This window comes from Ziziphus jujuba, chromosome 8 (assembly GCF_031755915.1).
Source record: "Ziziphus jujuba cultivar Dongzao chromosome 8, ASM3175591v1".
Lineage (NCBI taxonomy): Eukaryota > Viridiplantae > Streptophyta > Magnoliopsida > Rosales > Rhamnaceae > Ziziphus > Ziziphus jujuba.
In genome coordinates, this window is record NC_083386.1 from 1106778 (window position 1) to 1125805 (window position 19028).

The 19028-nt window shown below is 36.0% G+C and overlaps 5 protein-coding genes across 8 annotated transcripts; 1 reads left to right on the plus strand and 4 right to left on the minus strand.

Annotated features, from left to right (window-relative positions):
• Window positions 1-2957: 2957 nt before the first annotated feature.
• Window positions 2958-3529, minus strand: LOC107424480 (uncharacterized). The gene has a single exon (XM_016034300.4). The coding sequence runs from the start codon at window positions 3408-3410 to the stop codon at window positions 3174-3176; it is 237 nt and encodes a 78-aa protein (XP_015889786.1). The 5' UTR covers window positions 3411-3529; the 3' UTR covers window positions 2958-3173.
• A 1207-nt stretch (window positions 3530-4736) lies between these two features.
• Window positions 4737-9114, minus strand: LOC107424540 (isocitrate dehydrogenase [NADP]). 2 transcript variants are annotated; one of them, XM_048469646.2, is made up of 16 exons: window positions 8882-9114; window positions 8161-8204; window positions 7976-8085; window positions 7489-7526; window positions 7295-7372; window positions 7146-7199; window positions 6936-7037; window positions 6706-6797; window positions 6457-6560; window positions 6148-6216; window positions 5953-6068; window positions 5753-5787; window positions 5532-5674; window positions 5310-5432; window positions 5058-5216; window positions 4737-4949 (listed from the first exon to the last, which is right to left on the minus strand). In XM_048469646.2, the coding sequence occupies exons 1-15, from the start codon at window positions 8931-8933 to the stop codon at window positions 5123-5125; spliced, it is 1254 nt and encodes a 417-aa protein (XP_048325603.1). In that variant the 5' UTR covers window positions 8934-9114; the 3' UTR covers window positions 4737-4949; window positions 5058-5122. The 2 variants fall into 2 exon arrangements, with proteins under 2 accessions (XP_048325603.1, XP_015889859.1); XM_016034373.4 differs by having other exon boundaries at window positions 5055-5216; window positions 8882-9113.
• A 572-nt stretch (window positions 9115-9686) lies between these two features.
• LOC107424533 (serine/threonine-protein kinase RHS3) lies at window positions 9687-13573 on the minus strand. The gene is made up of 4 exons (XM_016034360.4): window positions 13097-13573; window positions 12343-12419; window positions 11438-12249; window positions 9687-10928 (listed from the first exon to the last, which is right to left on the minus strand). Exons 2-4 carry the CDS (start codon window positions 12379-12381, stop codon window positions 10055-10057), a joined length of 1725 nt encoding a protein of 574 aa, XP_015889846.2. The 5' UTR covers window positions 12382-12419; window positions 13097-13573; the 3' UTR covers window positions 9687-10054.
• An 82-nt stretch (window positions 13574-13655) lies between these two features.
• LOC107424548 (peroxynitrite isomerase Rv2717c) lies at window positions 13656-16118 on the plus strand. 3 transcript variants are annotated; one of them, XM_016034401.4, is made up of 4 exons: window positions 13656-13975; window positions 14075-14218; window positions 14600-14668; window positions 14929-16118. In XM_016034401.4, the coding sequence occupies exons 1-4, from the start codon at window positions 13796-13798 to the stop codon at window positions 15046-15048; spliced, it is 513 nt and encodes a 170-aa protein (XP_015889887.1). In that variant the 5' UTR covers window positions 13656-13795; the 3' UTR covers window positions 15049-16118. The 3 variants fall into 3 exon arrangements, with proteins under 3 accessions (XP_015889887.1, XP_015889903.1, XP_015889895.1); XM_016034417.4 differs by having other exon boundaries at window positions 14603-14668; XM_016034409.4 differs by having other exon boundaries at window positions 14078-14218.
• LOC107424580 (mediator of RNA polymerase II transcription subunit 22a) lies at window positions 15639-17007 on the minus strand. Its single transcript, XM_016034427.4, has 3 exons — window positions 16773-17007; window positions 16578-16643; window positions 15639-16369 (listed from the first exon to the last, which is right to left on the minus strand). Exons 1-3 carry the CDS (start codon window positions 16938-16940, stop codon window positions 16130-16132), a joined length of 474 nt encoding a protein of 157 aa, XP_015889913.1. The 5' UTR covers window positions 16941-17007; the 3' UTR covers window positions 15639-16129.
• Window positions 17008-19028: the final 2021 nt, after the last annotated feature.

A 19028-nucleotide genomic window follows, 5' to 3' on the forward strand; every position in this document is an offset into this window, starting at 1 on the left:
TTTATTTTGTAAGGTATAAAACTTTGTTAAAATAATTTTAATTAAACAATCTGTAGTTTATCTTGGGGAATGGTCGGAACAATCATTTTGAATTTGTAAACTGAAGTCACTTATTTACAAATGGAATATGGACATTTTATTAATTAAAAATTGGCCATTTGTATTTCTTTTTTCATGTTTTCCTTTGAGTACCCCAGATTTGTTTTTACTTCGAATTTTAAAAATCATTTTTATCTTGCTCATATGTTGGATTTCTGTTCTAAATAATAATTTTATTATAATTAAATATAATAAATCATTTGTTTCAATTAGTTATAAAAACAGATTATTTTCCCCAAAAAAAAAACTTTTAAAAAAAGATTTTTAAAATATTAATAATAAAATAGTAATCAAATTAACAGTAAACTACCTTGGCAACCAAATTGAATCATACTTTTACATTAAATTTTAAGTTGTCAAAATATATATGTCCCATCAAGTTGAAAGAAGATGAAGATAATTAAAGTGCCGACCAACGGTAATAAAATGAGAAATTTGATACCGTTTAAGCTTAGATTAATTGTAAAGTTTACTAAGATTCTCTTAATTAACTTTTTATGTTAATGCTACTTTTGAAAAAAATAAAATTTTAATTAATATCAAAGAGTGTACTGAGAACCCGTCTCAATCGAAATTAATTGATTAAAACGTAATAAAATGCGAGTAACATAGTTCTTTTTTTTTTTTTTTTTTTTTGGGTAATATAAATTGCATTAAGCGCAAAAAAGGAAAGCGGACAACCGGTTTACCCCATGGTACTAGCAGCCTTTCCTCTATGAGGATTTGATTCAAGATATTGGCTGGGCAGTTACATATATTTACATTACAACAAAATAAGTTATGCTGTCCCTCAAGCCTCAAGGCTACCTTACCTGCTAGGTCAGCACATTTGTTAGCCTGTCTTGGGGTCCAACAAACTATTCAATTGTTACCTTTTAGTTTATCTTTGAGAGATTTAACTAAATTCCATGAGTCCCATTCGCAAGGCTCAAAAGACTCTTTCAGCTGGTTAACCACGGATTGAGCATCGCAGTGCCAATCCACCTCTTTCCAAGCAAACTCCTCAGCTATAATTGTAGCCCATTCAATAGCTTTGAGCTCAGCAATATCAGCTCTCACCGATTGCAAGGGCTTGGCTACAAGCAACAGAACCTTGCCTTTGACATCTCTAGCTATGAATGCTACAGCTGATTTATCTGTAGAACGTGCCGTGTCTGTATTGATGCATATTTTGCCACTTTGTGGGGGTTGCCAACTAGCCCTTCTATGTAAAGAAGTCGCAGGACCCCTTGTTAAGACAGCTAGGTTGAATTCTTCAACTAAAAATTCCCATCTTGTCGTGGCCTGGGTTATTGAGCTTTTTTTTTTTTGAAGAGTTTATCATTGCGAAGTTCCCAAATAACATAGAGAAAAGTGGCAAGAAGCAGAGAGGTAAAATCCTTTCCTCCAAGGTTAGAGTAAAGTTGAGGGGAAGGGTTCACGCACCAACTGAACAATTCCTGGGTGTTACTTGTTGCTAGTGAATCTAGTCTTAGGCTCCATTTACTGCTGAAAGCAACTGCTCTAGCTGCTAGACACTCAAGGAAAAGATGGGAAGATGTTTCGAAGTTGGATCCTCAAAGGGTGCAGCTCGGGTCTCCCTTACCGGTTCTTTCGTAAAGTGTGTTTTTTAAGGGTAACACTTTTGCAGCAAGCCTCCAAAGAAACATTTTTAGTCTCTTGTGGAGGTTGGCTATCCAAATCTCCTGCCGAAGATTGTCTCGCGTCTCTCCATTGCAAGTCAGGATGCTATAGCAGCTTTTAATTGAAAAAATACCGTTGCTGGTGGTAGTCCAAAACAATTTATCTTCAATGTCGGCTCCATGTATCTTCACTTTTTTAATGGCCTCTAAGGCTTCTTGATCGCAATGCTGTTGCAATTTTGCTTCATCCCAGCTTAGAGTGAGACGATTCAGAAGATCAGCTACTCTCCTAGCTTGGTTTCCGTCAGCTCCCTCTTTAATTTTTAGGGCTTTTCCTACAACTTCAAGGACCCAAGGGTTCTTCCAAGGCTTAACGGTCCATCCGCTACCGATTTTAAAGCAGGAACCCTTTTCTAATCACTTCTTTGGAGCTTAGAAAGCTTTTCCAAACCTAAGAACTCCCTCGTTTGTATCTGCAGTCAAAGAAGGTCTTGTTGTATAGATACTTGGCTCTTAGGAGTTGGATCCATACTCAGCTCTTAGGAGTCGGGTCCATAAACTGTCCTCCTCCTTGGCAAGTTTCCAACCTAGTTTCGCCAAGAATGCTGTATTGAAATCTTTGAATTTCCTAATATCCAGGCCCCAAGAGCTTTAGGTTTGCATAAGGCTCCCCAGTTCTTGAGAGCTAGATAATTCCTATTGCCTTCCCTTCACCCCACCAAAATCTTCTCATCATAGCATCCATCTAGCATCATCCATCTCATTGCAAATGGTATTTGGGATTTGAACGTCGACATTGTGTAGATTGGGGCTGCTTAGGCAATTGATTTAATCATTGCAAATGCGAGTTAGGTAGTTGATAATTCTCATAGTCCGGTCCATGTATGACGTGCCATGCCATGATAAGCAAAGTGATGGTAGTAAAGGTTAAAATATAAAATTATATTAATTTATTGTTATATGTTAATAGAATTTTAAGTTTTTGTTTATCGTTAGATTTTAATAGAATTTAATTTTTTAATAAAATTTTAATATATCATGAAATTACTATTTTATTATTTTTAAATTTTTTTTTAAAAAAATCATATTAAAATTAATTTTATCTATGTCATATATATATATATATATGAACTCGCGCCACTTATAATGATGATGATTTAATTATAATAATGATGATTTATGAGTACGTGGGCACGCAGGAGAGAAGGAGAGGGAAAGAGAAATTAACCAAGTAGATTTTTAGTAAGGGTAATTTTATTAAAGAAAACACAAACAAATTTTATTATAATTTACATTTATATTATATAATATTACATGAAAATGGGATATGTGATATATAGCATATAAAATAAGAAAGAAAGAAGAAAGGAGGGAGAGAAGGGGGGTAGAATGGGACATGGGACATGAGGATGAGGGTGAGGTAGGGTTGGTTTAAGGTGGGGGTAAGATAGGCTAGCCGGTGCCTGTAACACCGAGATCGTGTTTATTCTCATCTTTGCCGGCACCGAAGACGGGGCCACCTTTACCAGCAGCATCGGGAACCTTGTCCTGGAACTTATCGATCTGAATACCCCCCTCATCCTGCTGGCTGCGTAGCTCCATCCTCGTCCTATTCTCTCCTCCTCCCACCGACTCGTATACAGTCGCCGTCTTTGAATCCTTTGGTTGAGCTCCTTGCGCCCCTGACATTCTTATTCTTTTCCTTATCTAACCGAGATGTAGATCACTTATGGATTTTTTTTTTTTTTTGTTTTTTTTTTGGTAATAATATTCCTCCTCTGATTTATAATATCTCGCAGTATTCCTCTCTCTCTCTCTATATATATATATATATATATATATGAGCTCTCGTGCACAGGTGGCTCATTGCCAACTAGACAGCTAATGATTCCAGAGGGCGTCCATGCATGAATCCACGTACTACATTACTAAACTACTTTCTCTCACCGATTTCTTCCACCACCTCCTGCTCATTCCTATCCTCCATCAGTTAACTATTTTATATATAGTTTTCTCGTAGAGGATTTACTGTTGCTAGTGGGACTTTACATACTATATCACATTTTAATCGGTTGTTATACAGGATTTACTTTCCCTATATATTTATTAAATATTTAGTATGAAAAAGCAAAACATAATTAAATCTATCCAAATTAATATTTGAATGATTTTACTAATATTTATCACCAGCGACGGAAACATATAATAAAGCTCTAAATAAATATCATGGCCGTCATATATCGCCATGTTTGCTTATCAACAGCTGAAACTGTATAGAGATGTCACTCATTAGTAGGAGCGGTCATACCCTTTACCTTATAGACGTCTAAAATATTATTATTATTATCATTTTGTCTGAATTGATAATTTTTCTTAACTTTTTTGAAAGGAGTTGAAAAGTCAAATTTGTCAGGGCAAAGGTTGTTGGAACTGTTGATCATGAATTTGTGAATGGCCTTTGCTTTACAACATTTTGAGTTTGTCATTATTAATTGTGCTTCGTTTTATGCTTGATGGAACAATAGAACTCCCCTGTTTCGTGTAGGGTTACTAGACTTCTCCATTGATGAAGAGGCACAACTGTTTCCCTTGGAGAAACAAGAGTAATACTATTTTATATAATCGTATTTTATCCGGATATCTAGATATGATAATTTTTCTATAATACACATCCACATCCAAATTATAAAGGTCTATTTGATGATGTGAATGTCTATACGATTTTATTATGTAGACTTCAATATTGATGGTGATTTTTGAATGATGCAGGTGTCCGCACGTTTTTATCATGCGGAGCTCAACGATTTCTTCAAAAACTATATATATATATAATGTACATATATATATATATATATTTATACAATGTATGTATGTGTGTGTGTGTATATATATATATATATTAGGTGCCTGAAGGAGTACTTCTATTATTTGAAGCACACCAATAGTTTCGAACAGCTACTATTATTATTAAAAAAGAAAAAAAGAAAAAAAGAAAAAAGAAATTATTCCTAGATGAGTCCCTTCCAATATCCTTGATCATTCATGTAGATGTATAGATGTTCCCCCATTTGTCCCACACAATAGAAAAATTATAAGTTACACAATCACAAGCCTTTTGATTCAAAGTTACCAGTTTCAAATCTATCAAGTTCTTGAATTTCAGCACATTGTGAATCAAGTATCTTCCAGGTCGTCATTAATCTTTCTACCACAACAGCTTTCCCCTGCCTGCAATCACCTCCCATTTCAGCAATGAAATATGTGCATAAATTGAAGAAAATGAATAAAACTAGACAGAATATAATAACAAAAAAAGGGTTTTGCAGGTAATACCACATGAATTTAACCACATTGCTGTGTACAATTATTGCCAATAACAAATCAAAGTCCATGCCAATAGTCTACAACTTTGCTGCGCGCAACAATCGAACTCTAAGCTCCTCAGCCACAGCATCGATGAATTCTTCAGTATTCAAATAGTGAGACCTAGTAGCCCTACACAAAACATTAAAAGTTTTATTCTTCAATCAGGTATAAAAATCAAGCAAAATGGCAAAATCTTTCAAGGAAAATGTTATTAAACAGTACTTGGGGCCATGAATAAGAAGTGCTAGATCCTTGGTCATCCTCCCAGACTCAACGGTTCCGACACAGGCAGATTCCAGTTTCTCAGTAAAATCCAACAGTCTGGCATTGCCATCCAACTTTGCCCTGCAAAAAATTACGAATTCTACATCTCCAAAAGAAAAAGTAAAAGGAATGACTACTCGTCTACTGGTGCTAGAGACTAAAGCCATGTTTATCTTGTACCTATGGGCCAGGCCTCGTGACCACGCAAAGATCGATGCTATGCTGTTCGTGCTGGTTTCCCCTCCCTTTTGGTGAACCCGGAAATGGCGTGTAACTGTGCCATGGGCTGCTTCAGCTTCAATGGTCTTTCCATCTGGGCACACCTGGGACCCAATTCAAATTCTCATATATACAAGGTTCAAGATGAAGCCCAAATATAAAAATGAATATAACAGGTATACCAGTACTGATGTCATCAACCCCAAAGATCCAAAACCTGTACCAATGGATCATAGTTTATTGAAATGTAACATTAATCAAACACTTAAATAGGATCTTTCAAACTATTATTTTTTTTGTCTTTGCACTTCCAGATAAATCAGAAACAAATTTTTGCAAAGAGAAATATTAATCAGAGGATTTTACAGAAATTGATACGGACCTTGGGCTAAGAAGTCACTCTGGACATCACCATCATAATTTTTGCATGCCCACACATAACCTCCTTCACTTTTAAGAGCATAGGCAACCATATCGTCGATTAGACGGTGTTCATACCTACATATCCAGACAATTATAGATAAACAATTTATACAAAAAGCAATAAGCCACTGACATGCTTGGGAAGGTATCTCACCATATTCCTGCAGCTTTAAACTTGGATCTCCATCGAGTTTCGTATACTTCCTGGAAAATATCCTTGAATCTTCACAAAAATCAGGGTTTGAGAAAACAACAATAAAAGAAAGAAATCATCTACAACTAATAGTAACCAGATAGGGCTTCTTAATAGAAACATATGCGTATTTCATAGCACCATAAACAAGATCTCATGCATGTGAAATTAAGTAAGAGGATTTAATATCTAATTTAGCATTAATCAAAAAATGGGAAAAAAATGGAAGAGACAATGCATACAAGGAACCCCAACAAGGAATGAGCATACCTTCCATCATATTTCTTAAGAATAGTATTTTTAGTGCTAAGATACAGTGGCCACTTTTTCTGATATGCAGTGTTCATTGAAGCCTCAGCAAAAGCATGAATAGACTGTTGTCCAATGCACAATAACAATAAACACAGTTGAAAATCCCTGGTAACTTATACAAGTTCGCCAACAGGTAATCCAAAAAAGGAGAAGAAGAAGAAGCAGAAGAAGAAGAAGAAGAAGAGATAAGAATCACTTAGTTTGAACCTCATCGGTGTTGTACATGGACAAAGCTACACCTCCAGCACCAGTAAAATTGAAAACCTCCACCTCTGTCTTCTCTTCTGGTCCCTTTGGTACTGTACTTCATAATTATACTTAATCCGATGTAAAAAGTGACGATATTGCAAGGAGAAGAATGCCAATGACAAAAAGGCACAATTTTGACATCTCAATTTCCATCCAAAGTGAAGCAACTAAGAGTAATAGGATTTTACCATAAACCAATTCAAGTTTTCCAGGTCCTTTTATAATTGTATCAGTCGCTCGGTATTGATCACCAAAAGCATGCCTTCCAATGCATATTGGCTTAGTCCAACCTGGAGAGAAGGGGGGAGGAATAACACAAAATGCATCCCTCTATGTGCGATAAACACAGAATTGATAAAAGAAAATAATAAAATGAAATAAATAAATAAATTATAAACCTGGGACAAGGCGAGGAACGTTTCTGCAGATAATTGGTTCCCTAAAAACAGTACCTGTTGTACACGGAAAATGCATCAAATATCTCCAATCAACTCACATATGCAGAACAAAAAGAAAGAACAAATAACCATAAGGAAACTTCAGTGACCATTTAATATATTCCGAATTGTTCCATTTGGACTCTTCCACATTTGTTTCAAATTAAACTCCTTGACACGAGCTTCATCTATCAACAAAACAACATTATTCAAGTTATTATGATAATAGGTAAGCCAAATATATTATTTTTGTTGATGAAATAAAAAGCATGTGTATTCCTCCGTCTAGTTTACGGGTGCACACCTGGAGTTATAGTTGCACACTTTATAGCCACATTATACCTACGACAAAATTATGATAGAAAGATTATACTATGAAAACCAAGGTCATCAACATGTATCAAGATTGAGCAAAAGTTTTAAAATCAGAAAAAGAAAACAATCTCTGTTAAACAAGACAAAGATATCAATAAATGAAAAAAAATATGCAAACCCGACTCAGGATGCACAAATGTTTGTGAAAATGGTGTACAAAGTACGAGAAACAGGGAGTTTTAAACACGAGGGGATAAGTCTAATTCTCTTTTATGCAGAATTCTAACATGCTGTTGCTATTAGAATACAAATGGAAAATTTAGCGCACAAAAACAGTTTCACAAGAAGGAATCATGCTTTTACCAAAAAAGAAATAACAAAGGAGGAATGTTAAAGTCGCCAAATAACAGTAAAATGATCTTAAAGGATATCTGCCTGTAAGAAAGGAAGCCAGAAGGTTAAACTGCGGAACATACTTAAGAGTAGCTTCAGCACTTTCGATTGTGACTCTGTCATTGGTGGCATCACGATGAGGGAGGCCAAGATCAAAGTACTTGATATCCAACTCCAGAAAAGGGAAAATAAGCTGTGGGACATCACAAGATGTTGCCAACATATTAAGAACATAATATTAAGGCAATGACATGACAACATTAAATACCTTATTTTTTATTGATTTCCAAAAAACTCGAGTCATTTCATCTCCTGTGGTAAAGGCTCAAAGTTAGGCAGAGAGAGAAAACGCAAATAAATGCATATCCAAAACTTAATAAAGATGTAATACATTTGATCTCAATACCAGGCACAGTCTATCGTGGATTTTGTTGGTTTAGAAGTAAAATCAAGAATATCCTATTTTATGCTGAGAATATGATGTATAAGCTGTTTATGGGTAAAGGTAGAGGTGAGGCCTATGCAGCTCATGTCAATGTTTACATTTGCAATTAAACTGTTTTCGAAAAGGTAGCTGGGTTCATGCTGGTTAAAATAAAAAAAACTAAATTATCCTAATCATTAGCAGCTAGCTATTTAGCAATTGAACTGAGAAACCATTACAGTGCAGAGCAGAACAGAACTGAAAGAAACGTAAGCTATGATAATGGATACAATAAATTGATTGGAACTCCAATCTAGTTGTCGGTTTTCATTTTTTTATAAAAAGATAAAAGCTGTAATGTTTCAAAACAAAGTTAATCATAGTCTTTTGAGATGCACTTTACAGAAATTTGTTTGAGGGGTCTGTGTTTATCCTATATTCTCCAGTTTAACAATCCAAAAGAACGGTTTTTCACATGCCAATTACAATTCTGTATATATAAAAACTGAAAGCTTTGGAATTGGAATGGAAAGAGATGGTTGAGAGTGAGAAGCGAAAGGGTTACCATCCATTTCAACGACGGGATTGACCACCCGTATCTTCGGGAATTCCGCCATCTCTCTGACTATTTCTTTAGTGTCAAACTCAAAGGGACCGATCTCTCTCTCTCTCTCTCTCTGTCTTTCAGGCTCTCAGACGCCAAAACAAACCACAAAAGGAAGGGCCAGGCTTTGCCTTTTGAGCTTTGTCAGTAAAGAAAACAACAAATTGCTTTGCTTCGTCCCGAGTCCCACCGTCCAATTTCCATACTGAATTATTCACCATTTTTTTTTTTATCACTTTTAATTTTACAAATTCACAAAATTAAAAAAAAAACTTTTTAATTTACAAAAATTTATGCCAAATACAAATAATAAATTGATACTTTTAATAGTATACAATTTTTTTTTTTTTTTGGAAATAAAAATACTAATGTACTCTTAGTCTTAATCATAACCTTTATTTTCTTACCATTAAATTATTTCAGATTTAATATATATTAGTCATATTATTTATTTATTCCAAGATTTTTTTTTTTTAACTTAAAATCTTTTAGAATGCGTGGGTAAAAGGGGAGAGAGAGAGAGAGAGAGAGAGAAGTGCCGGTCCAACAACATGTAGATTAAAATCATGAATTATTCAATAGTAATATGTAGCCACATGCTGTAACTAGAATCAGACGAGACTCCGGTGCAACAAAACTAATATTTTGAAAGAACTTGGGATTCATATTTAAGTGAAATTGGTTCAGCTATGCAAAATTTAGCTAAAAATGTCCTCTCTCAAACGCATATTGTACATAAACCAAATGAGGAAAAACACAGTTATAGTTGGCATGCTTGCAAATATTGTTTCCATGTATGCATGTAGGTATGTATATAACCTTGTAATGGGATACATCAATGTACAATGGACTTTGATCAATACAAATCCTTGCTAACATATAAACTAACATCAAATACAAAATTCACATTATGTATACAGACAACAGACCCCAAGGAACGGGTTTTTTTTTCCCTTTCTTTTCTTTTTTTTATTTTTTTCTTATTGCTCCTTTACCTGTAAAGAGATGGAATGGAAATCTGTCAACAAAAACCCTCTTTTGATAGATCATCAAATCAGGCTCATTCGTTGCAACTTGTTGCTATTTCTACAAAATATGTATAGGTATAGTATAGTCATCCTCAATCCTCATCCATTAAAAGTACTCAAAATCTATGTAAGAAGAATCATCAGAAGTAGAGTTGTTTTTATCAGTTGTTTTGATTTCTGGAGTCTTCTTCTTGTTTGCAGGGGCTGCCTCCTTGCTAGCATACTGTGAGAAGTCTACAGGTTCAGGTACATGTGGAGGTATACCACTCCTCACAAGAGCCCAGTTCACTCCTTCAAAAAATGGATGCTGTTTGATTTCTGTAGCACCCCTCTTATATGCAATTCGCTTATGTGGTTCTTTCACCAGAAGTCCTCGTATAAGATCACGTGCAACAAAACTCACTTGCGGTGTCTCTGGGAATCTCAGTGGCTGCCCTACCACATTGAAGAGTGTGGCACGGTTTCCTGAGCCCTTGAAGGGGGTTGTACCATGCAACAGCTCATATAAGAATATGCCGAATGTCCACCAATCCACCGCACTACCATGACCCTCACCACGAATAATCTCTGGGGCTAGATATTCATGTGTCCCAACGAATGACATTGAGCGCACATTTGTGGGCTCCGCCATCAGTTCAGGCAGGGAACCACCAACACAAAGGCCAAAATCTGATTTAGATTTACGATTCTTCTTGCTTGGTAAAATGCGTGGGAGAAAATTTGATGGCTGCATACAACCATGCACTGCAAATTCATTATCTAAAATGCCACCGCTACCACTACCACCAGAATGGTTTACTTGAATGGATGAGGACTTGACGAGTGTAGGATTAACAGAGCAACGGAGTGATAAGTCAAAATCCGAGAGCATGATATGACCCTCATCTCGTACTAGGACATTTTCTGGTTTCAAATCCCTGTACACAATGCCTAGCATGTGCAGATACTCGAGAGCTAACAGTATCTCTGATGCATAAAACCTGCTAAATGATAAACAACATCAGAAACCTCTTACCTATCTGAATCTTACATATACAAGAGCGCAAATAGTTATTAGCAGATAGTTTAACAATCAATTTTCATTATAACACCGTGGCAGGCTAAATGCCTTTCAGTCAGATTATACCATATCACCTCAGCAAGGAAGGGGTAACATTCTATTTGCCATCACGACAGAAGAAGAAACCAAAGAAGCCAAAGATTGATTACCATCATTCCAAAGATTGATTACCACCATGATGTTTAAAAGTACATCATGTATCTAAACCATCAACAAAACAGCTGCTGAGTTAATAATATATTCAAATTGGACCAGCAGAACAATGTATTGCAGAGTAGAAATGTAGGAACCATGCAGCTGGCAGTAAAACCATCAATAAACTTCAACCCAAATTTCGAAACATATGCTTGCAAAAGTTCAGATAAAATTGAACAATACAAGTCAAGCATAAGTAGAAATATACATTCAAAGAAGTGAAAAGGAACTAACCGTGCTGCTTCCTCAGTAAAATGCTTGTTAGGTTGTTTTTGCCGAAGAGAATGAAGATTACCTCCACTACAAAACTCCATAACTATGCAGCAGAATTTATCTGTTTCAAAGTATGAATAAAGAGTAGGCAAGAACGGGTGGTCAAGAAGTCCAAGTATCTCCCTTTCTGTCTGTGCTCGCAGGAGTTTGTTTCTACTAGCTAGTGAGGCCTTGTCCATGACCTTCATAGCAAAATAGGCTTTAGTACCTCTTAGTTCAACAAGATAGACACTCCCTATATCTCCATAGCCAAGGCGCTTGAGAAGCCGGAAATGGCTAAGATTGAGTGAGGAACCTTTTGAAATCATATTAATGGCATCCCACCGTACATCACCACCAGTATGTGGCTTGAGAGGTGCACTAGAGCTCTCTAGGCTGTCACTAAGACAGCTGTTGCCAATACCTTGGCCATGGTTAGTGAAGGAATTAATACTTCTAGTATCATTTGACTTTGAATTTGTTGTCCCTGCAATTGTTGGCATTCCTGCTGAAATGGTTGGGAGTTCTGAATTTGAAGGTACCCTTGGGTTAGGAGATGGGTGATGATTAGTAGCTGAATCAGTAATGCCCTCAGAAATAAGATCCATATTATGGGGTTCCACATGTTGGAGTCCAGACAGCGAGGTATATGTTTGATTGTTATTACTTTTTGCTATCTGATCTGCTTTTCTGGGATCAAAAGGCAGATAATCATCTGAATTGGCATCATTCTTGGCAACAGATTCCTTTTTCTTCGGGCCAGATTGGGTATCTTCTGATGAAACATGGCTCATCTGCAGGAAGTAATCCTAAAACATCAGCTTTCCTAGATAAATATCTATAAGAATGAGAATGCACGAGCACCTAGTAGATGTGACAACACTTGCCTCAAATGAGTCCGGACTTGTGACAGGCTTTGAAGACATGAATGAGGCAGTGAACTAACACCCTTCAACAACCAGTCCTGATCAGATCATCATTAAAATTGTTAAATGTCTAAAAAACAATGACAACGGATGGTCATGGAAAAATCTGCAGAGACACTTGATAAACCAGGAGTGTTGAGCACAAAGAGATAGGCTGGTATTTGGCAATGCCTCAATTCAATGCACATAAATAATACAATGAGCACATCAACATATAGACCCTCATATCTAATGAAAATGAGCATGAAGCATGAAGCATGATACTTTGCACTCTTTAAGACAACAAAAATTTGACAAGGCTGTTCTTATATGTAATATGATCATATATATCATACCTACATTTCAAGAAAAAGCAATGATTCCATTATTTCATAACGTGGGTCGTGTAAATTTCTCTATGTGCAAGCATATATTAAAGCAAGGAAGATCAAAAGCACTGTGTGGTGAGCACGTAATGGTGTGGGAGAAAATCAGAAAGACATCCGCACAACAAAGGGTCAACGTTTTGAAATTCTGAATGGAATATATCCGAATATTGAATCCATACGAATCAAACATAATAATTGTTTCTTATATTATATTTTGAACGGACATGAAGAACAAATTATATAATTATAAAATCAAGAAAGGAGATACATTTTAACAGATAGCATTCATATGACAGAGAATAAACAATGGCCATGTGAACAGAGATAGTAGGGAGTGCATGACAAACCAGAAATTGAGAATGGCAGCAAGAGAAGGGGTGTGATGGCTGTGTCTCAAGCTGTGTGTTTTGTCAGATAAATGACTTCATTGAAACTTGTCATCATGGCAATGATGAATGGAAAAGAAAATGGATGTGGGAAATTGAGAGAGAAAATAGAAGAAACAAAAAGAGAATGGGGGGCAGCTTCATGTTGAAGAATTAAGAGAAAATTATGGAACAAATCAAGAAAAGAAAAGAGATAATTATAGAAGTGCTACATTTAGGAAAAAGGGAATTAATTCATTTTGGTGAATAAATAAGCAAACCTAAAAAGGATTTGTGAATTAAGGCAAGGGCGGGCTTGTACATTGTCTTAAACAGAGAGAAAGATGAGGAAACGGTCAATAGGCTCTGAAACACGGATGGCTCGGCGTTTAATCCTCTGGTGAAAATCGTGGTCAACTGAACCAGTAGAATTTTTTCATTCTTTTCCATTCCTTCTTTAAATAAATAAATAAATAAAGCTTAAAAATTATGAAAAAAAATAAAATATATATATATATATATATATATATCGGATTAACTTAAAATCACAAGAGAGAGAGGAGGTATTTTTACACAGAGAGTGGAAGTAGAAAACAACCAATAGCAGACGGAGATAGCAAAGTAGGTAGGAAAGAAAAAGAAGTGGAAGAGAGTTGAGGTTGGGAATTGGAGGAGAAGAAGATGGAGGAGAAGGAGGGTTCGAGTAGTAGTAGTAGTAAAGGAGCAACAGCAGCTGTACACCCTGCAGTAGCACCGCTCTCGTTCCTGCTGGGCACATGGAGAGGCGAAGGAGAAGGAGGGTATCCCACCATTAACTCTTTCTCTTACGCAGAAGAGCTCCATTTCTCTCATTCTGGGAAGGTACTCGCTCATTCTATGATAACTGCCCTACTATAATTGGTGGGGTTTGTTTTCTTTCTTTCGAAAATTTGATTGCTTTCCCTTTTGTGGAATTGGTAGAAGCCCGTGATTGCTTATTCTCAAAAGACTTGGAAATTGAGCTCCGGAGAGCCTATGCACGCTGAGAGTGGCTTTTGGCTCCCTCAACCAGATGGCACTCTCGAAGTTGTGATTGCTCAAAGCACCGGTCTCGTTGAAGTTCAGGTACTTTCTTGCTCTTCCCACTCCTTCCTCTTTCTTTCTTTTAATCTTTTTCTCAATTTTCCGCTGCCATGTTATCAAAATCTTCTTGTCTCTATTTCCACCTCACATATATTGTCCATGAGAAAGTTATCTTCATATCTGGACCGAAATTCATACTTCTTCTTTAAGGTTTTAATTGAGGGACAACACCAGCATTATTAATAATTAATTGATGATTAACAATTTCCAGTGACATTTGATCAAGTCCTTAACGCATAGTTGACAGAAGAAACATATACATGAATAACGTTGTTATAATTCTACCTTTGTCACCAACTTTTCAAAGCTGTATTTTCATCTGCATGCTAAAGCCTAAAATTATGAGTTTTAACCTTGCAACAGAAGGGGACATATAATGCTGAAGAGAAAGAGATCAAACTTCAAAGCGAACTTGTGGGGAATGCTTCTAAGGTAAAATTAAAAGCTTAAAAGCGCTGTTCATGCTAGGATTGCAAAATCCACAAATTTTATCATAATTGGATGGCCAAAATAGATTATACTATGGTACAAATTTTGCTAAGATGGATGACGTTGCCCACCTCATGATTACATGTAAATTACATGGATTGGGCCGACAAACGCTCACCTGACATGGCAACATCGCCAACATAGCAGAACTGCGTATGGTAGTAGTATGTGCTAATGGGATGTTATTCACTTTCCTTAACCAGGTGAAAGAAATAAGCCGGAGTTTTCAGTTGAATGACGGTAAATTGTCTTATGTGGTTGAGATGGCTACCAATGTTTCTAGTCTTGAGCCGCATCTGAAAGCCTCGCTCAAGAAACTCTAATCTGAAGTAAGTCATGTCTGAGCTGAACAAAGGCTACAAGTCGGTATCGTTTATTTTCTCCTAGTATCATTGTTGGTTGAATATACAGTGGCAAAGAACCATCATAAAAAGCTTTTGATATTTCTATCTGGATAAAACGCATACTATTTTTTTCTTTTTTCTTTTTTCTTTTAATGTACATGCTGTGGTTTAAATGAAACCAACTTTTCTAGAATAGTATCAGCATATCATTCGGTTCAGTGACAAAATTATCAAAACGAATGTAGTAGAATTACTTCCACACTGAATGTGATATTTGTCTACAGCACCATATCCCTGCCAAAGTTATAAAAACCAGTAAATTAGATGACCTGTTACAAATTTTGGATATTTTATATTTTGGAATTTTAAAATCCAAATAAGGAGCAAGCGCTTTGAATATAAATAAATTTCTGTAATCTAAATGCATGATGTAGGTGGGAGGAGAAAATTTGTAGTATACTACCGATGTTGAAGGAATGATATATATGTTCTACTGTCAAGCATTGTGCAAGAAATAAGAATCTTGTAACTTGTAAGCAACTAGTAGGTATAAACTGAGAGACTGACAATTAATGGAAAAGGAATGAATTCCTATACCGCCCACTGCTTACTCCATATCTTTGAATGCAAATAAAGAGAAGCGTACAACTTATTATCACAAATTCCAAAACAACACTTGCAATTATCGTTTCCAGGACACCAACATGAAAACCAAACCACTACTAAAATCCTTATTTACATAGCTGCCTATTCTAATTTTCTGATTCCTTATGAATAATCTTGTTTTCGATTTATCCATGCATTGTCCTAATGGAGAAGAGGGGAAAAGCACAGGCTAATGACAATTAAGGTCTGATGTAGATTGTAGGAAATAGATACCACTGCCTGTCAGCTGCCTTCCTTAATTTGCTCATTTAGTATAAGAGGAATTATAACAGAAAAAAGAACATGGGTGGATAGGATACATCATTCATTCATATTGAAAGTCATTGTAAATGGTACCCCAAAAAAAAAAAAAAAAAAAAAAAAAAAAAAAAAAAAAAAGAGAAGTAAGTTATGTCTAGGTGCCCATTGATGTTGTTGCCTGTGAGGAGGAAGAATAATAATGGGATTCAAGGAGTTTGAGGCTAGCAGCTGCCTCATCTCCGATTCGGGCTAACATGTGGTCTGTATTATCTGCGTGATGGTTAAACTCGGCGGTCTTTTGGTTAACATGGTCGTTGAGAGATGCAAACCCAGAGAAGATTGCAGTCTGCTTGAGTTCTGAAACCAATTTGAGCAAGGAATCAGCAGCCTGAACCTGTTCCATTATTTATATAATTTTGTGTTATTTATTTATTTATAATAATAATAATTATTATATATATATATATATATATATATATATATATATGTATATATTTACAAAGACTCTAACTTATTATTATTATTATATATACCTATATGTACAGACTCTAAATTTCACTCAGAATGAGAATAAGACTAATAAGAGTAAGAGTGAGACAAACCATTCTGGCAGCGCGCATTTCCATCATAAAAGCTTCTTGCGAGTTTCTGACAGCCGGTTCATTCACCTAATACATATATGTGATAGAAATTGAATAACCAAAAGCATCATTCTAATTCCAAATCCAAATTCCCAATTGATAATTAAAATGAATTCCTAGCCTAGTTGGTGAATAAATACATAAAGTGCTTGCTACCCTGGAGACGTTAACGAGGTGGGTGAAATTGTCGACGATGTTGGCAATATCAGTCTCCACTCTCTGCAGCAAACCCTTCTGCCTCTGAGCAGCCGCTGCCGCTGCTGCCGCCGTCGGCCCACCTCCACCTGCTGCCGCACCCGATCCCGCTCCTCCACCTTTATTCATGTCTTATTTTTTCTGCTCCCCTTTTGCCACGCGGTTACAAAGTCAAGAGACTTCCTTTTCCTTTCTTTTCGTTTGTTAATATTTTGCCTGTCGATTTCTCACCCACAAATACAATGTGTAAGGCTCAAGTTTAAGTGGCCCAAAGCCCATATATTGGCCCTTCTTCCGCTCCCTGGGCCTTAAGCTCGACTATTAGGCTAAGGCAAACCCCTTCGGTGCCACAAAATATAAGAAGGGGTATTTTGTAATTGTAGGGATGCCCTTACTCCCTAGCTGAGCCAAATAAAAATTAATAATAGTTTCATCCTTATAAAAAATTAAAATCTTGCACATCGTTTTATTTTTTTGGGTAGAATTTTCCATATTATCATTGTTTTCAAATTTAAAATATTCATTTTTCACAAACCGATCTGCCATTCCCTTTGCCTTTCATTCCCATTTTTCTTTATAATTGCCTCTTTTGAACATTTTAAAACCCAACTACAAACCAAAATATTTATCGTGACCTCCATTTTCTAGCTTATTTCGAGCTTGTATTGAGCAATAGATAACATCAAACTCAACTCTAAGATCTAACAAGATAATTTCACCTCTCTCTTATAGTCATGCTAAATTTGTGTAAAAAGCATATTAAGCATGTTTGCATATCTCAAATACAATTGAAATCGAAAAAGTAAAAAAGATAAAAATTATGAAAATCTATCTCGAGGTTGAAGACAACCCAAAGTGTAGAAACCCTGACCAAGAGTTAGGTCACTTTACTACAAGGAGTCGGGGGATATTTGTTGCTTAGGGAATATACCCTAGCTTGGTTAGAAAAATAGACAATGTAAACATACAAGCATTTTTTCATCTTCTTTGGGTCGAGGGACTCAATTGCAAGTTAAGAAAAAAAGTGCTTATGCTAACAATAAGCATACTTTCTTAACTAACCATAGTTGAGGCCTCAACGTTGAGTTGAGAAAGATATCATATGTTAACAATTACCACACTTTCCTGACCAACCATAATCAAAGGCCTCAACTTCCAGTTGGAAAGATTTTGTATGCTAACAATTAGCATGCTTTTTTGACCAATCAGAGTCGTGGGGCCTCAACTTTGAATCGAGAAAGTATTCCAAAATTTGTCAAGCAATTTATCAATCCCTAATCACCATTTTCTTATAATTCTTACAACAACCAACGTCATTGAAGGTCAAACTTGTAGCTAACATATACTATGTATTTGTCCCAATTAAAACCCTAATATATGGACAAGTTTAATAATAGTAAATGTAATAATCCGTTCTGAGAAAACATTTAGAATTTGAAATTTTATGCTAACTAATCAAGTTTGACCAAGTTGAACTTTCTATATAGGACTAAGTTTGACTTTGATTTGAAGTTGGTTTTTTACTTTGACTCTTATATCATTGTGTGAAACTCGTCGATACAAGTTTATAAACTGATAGTATGTCTAATTCTAAATAACTGTTAAAAAATTATGATTTGAAAAAGTTTTAAACATTGATATTATATTAATGTCTAAATCAATCTCGAATTTTAGTCTATCGTGATCCAGGACCCTATATATATATACATGGTGAATTGTGTGTTCATTAAACAATTGCACAAATACCCAAAAGTCCCAAAATCTTTGAAAAATCTAGTAGATCCAAGAGAGACCCCGAGCCAAATCAACCCAAATCTATTAGAGCAACAATCGAGTCAAGCTGGTTTTGATCATTTTTCAACTACCATAGCCTCACATGCACTAGCCACCGTGGAATCCCACCTCGAGGAGACCTCAACAACAAATTTTATGTGAGTTGGTTGGCGAACATACTAAGATTGAGGGCCTAAAACTGGCAAAGGTGAGTTGTAGGTTTTTGTAACACCCCGTCCCAAATTGCACCGGAATCCGTGCACGTTGATCGAGGTTGACCGTTGACCGAGCGGGTCAAAAGTTGATTTTTTGTTCTAGTTGGAATTTCCAGTTGACTAGGGTACCTTGGCGAAGTGCATGATGCCCCGAGTTTGTAGACTAGTAGCACGTCAAAAATGGAGCTACGGTTTGAAAGTTATGGGCAAAACAAGTTGAAATGCAAAC

Bases quoted from the DNA above. Each gene is read 5' to 3' on its own strand.
- LOC107424480 (XM_016034300.4), bottom strand. From the start codon at position 3,410: ATGTCAGGGGCGCAAGGAGCTCAACCAAAGGATTCAAAGACGGCGACT.
- LOC107424540 (XM_048469646.2), bottom strand. From the start codon at position 8,933: ATGGCGGAATTCCCGAAGATACGGGTGGTCAATCCCGTCGTTGAAATG. The intron at 6,217-6,456 runs GTATGCTCATTC...ATTTTTGTGAAG, and splicing joins CTTAAGAAATATGATGGAAG to ATTCAAGGATATTTTCCAGG. The intron at 5,675-5,752 runs GTATACCTGTTA...ATTGGGTCCCAG, and splicing joins GGTTGATGACATCAGTACTG to GTGTGCCCAGATGGAAAGAC.
- LOC107424533 (XM_016034360.4), bottom strand. From the start codon at position 12,381: ATGTCTTCAAAGCCTGTCACAAGTCCGGACTCATTTGAG. The intron at 12,250-12,342 runs GCAAGTGTTGTC...TACTTCCTGCAG, and splicing joins CAAGTCCGGACTCATTTGAG to ATGAGCCATGTTTCATCAGA. The intron at 10,929-11,437 runs GTTAGTTCCTTT...ATCATTTAGCAG, and splicing joins TTTACTGAGGAAGCAGCACG to GTTTTATGCATCAGAGATAC.
- LOC107424548 (XM_016034401.4), top strand. From the start codon at position 13,796: ATGGAGGAGAAGGAGGGTTCGAGTAGTAGTAGTAGTAAAGGAGCAACA. The intron at 14,219-14,599 runs GTACTTTCTTGC...ACCTTGCAACAG, and splicing joins CCGGTCTCGTTGAAGTTCAG to AAGGGGACATATAATGCTGA. The intron at 14,669-14,928 runs GTAAAATTAAAA...TTCCTTAACCAG, and splicing joins TTGTGGGGAATGCTTCTAAG to GTGAAAGAAATAAGCCGGAG.
- LOC107424580 (XM_016034427.4), bottom strand. From the start codon at position 16,940: ATGAATAAAGGTGGAGGAGCGGGATCGGGTGCGGCAGCAGGTGGAGGT. The intron at 16,644-16,772 runs GTAGCAAGCACT...TATATGTATTAG, and splicing joins ACCTCGTTAACGTCTCCAGG to GTGAATGAACCGGCTGTCAG. The intron at 16,370-16,577 runs GTTTGTCTCACT...ATAATGGAACAG, and splicing joins AAATGCGCGCTGCCAGAATG to GTTCAGGCTGCTGATTCCTT.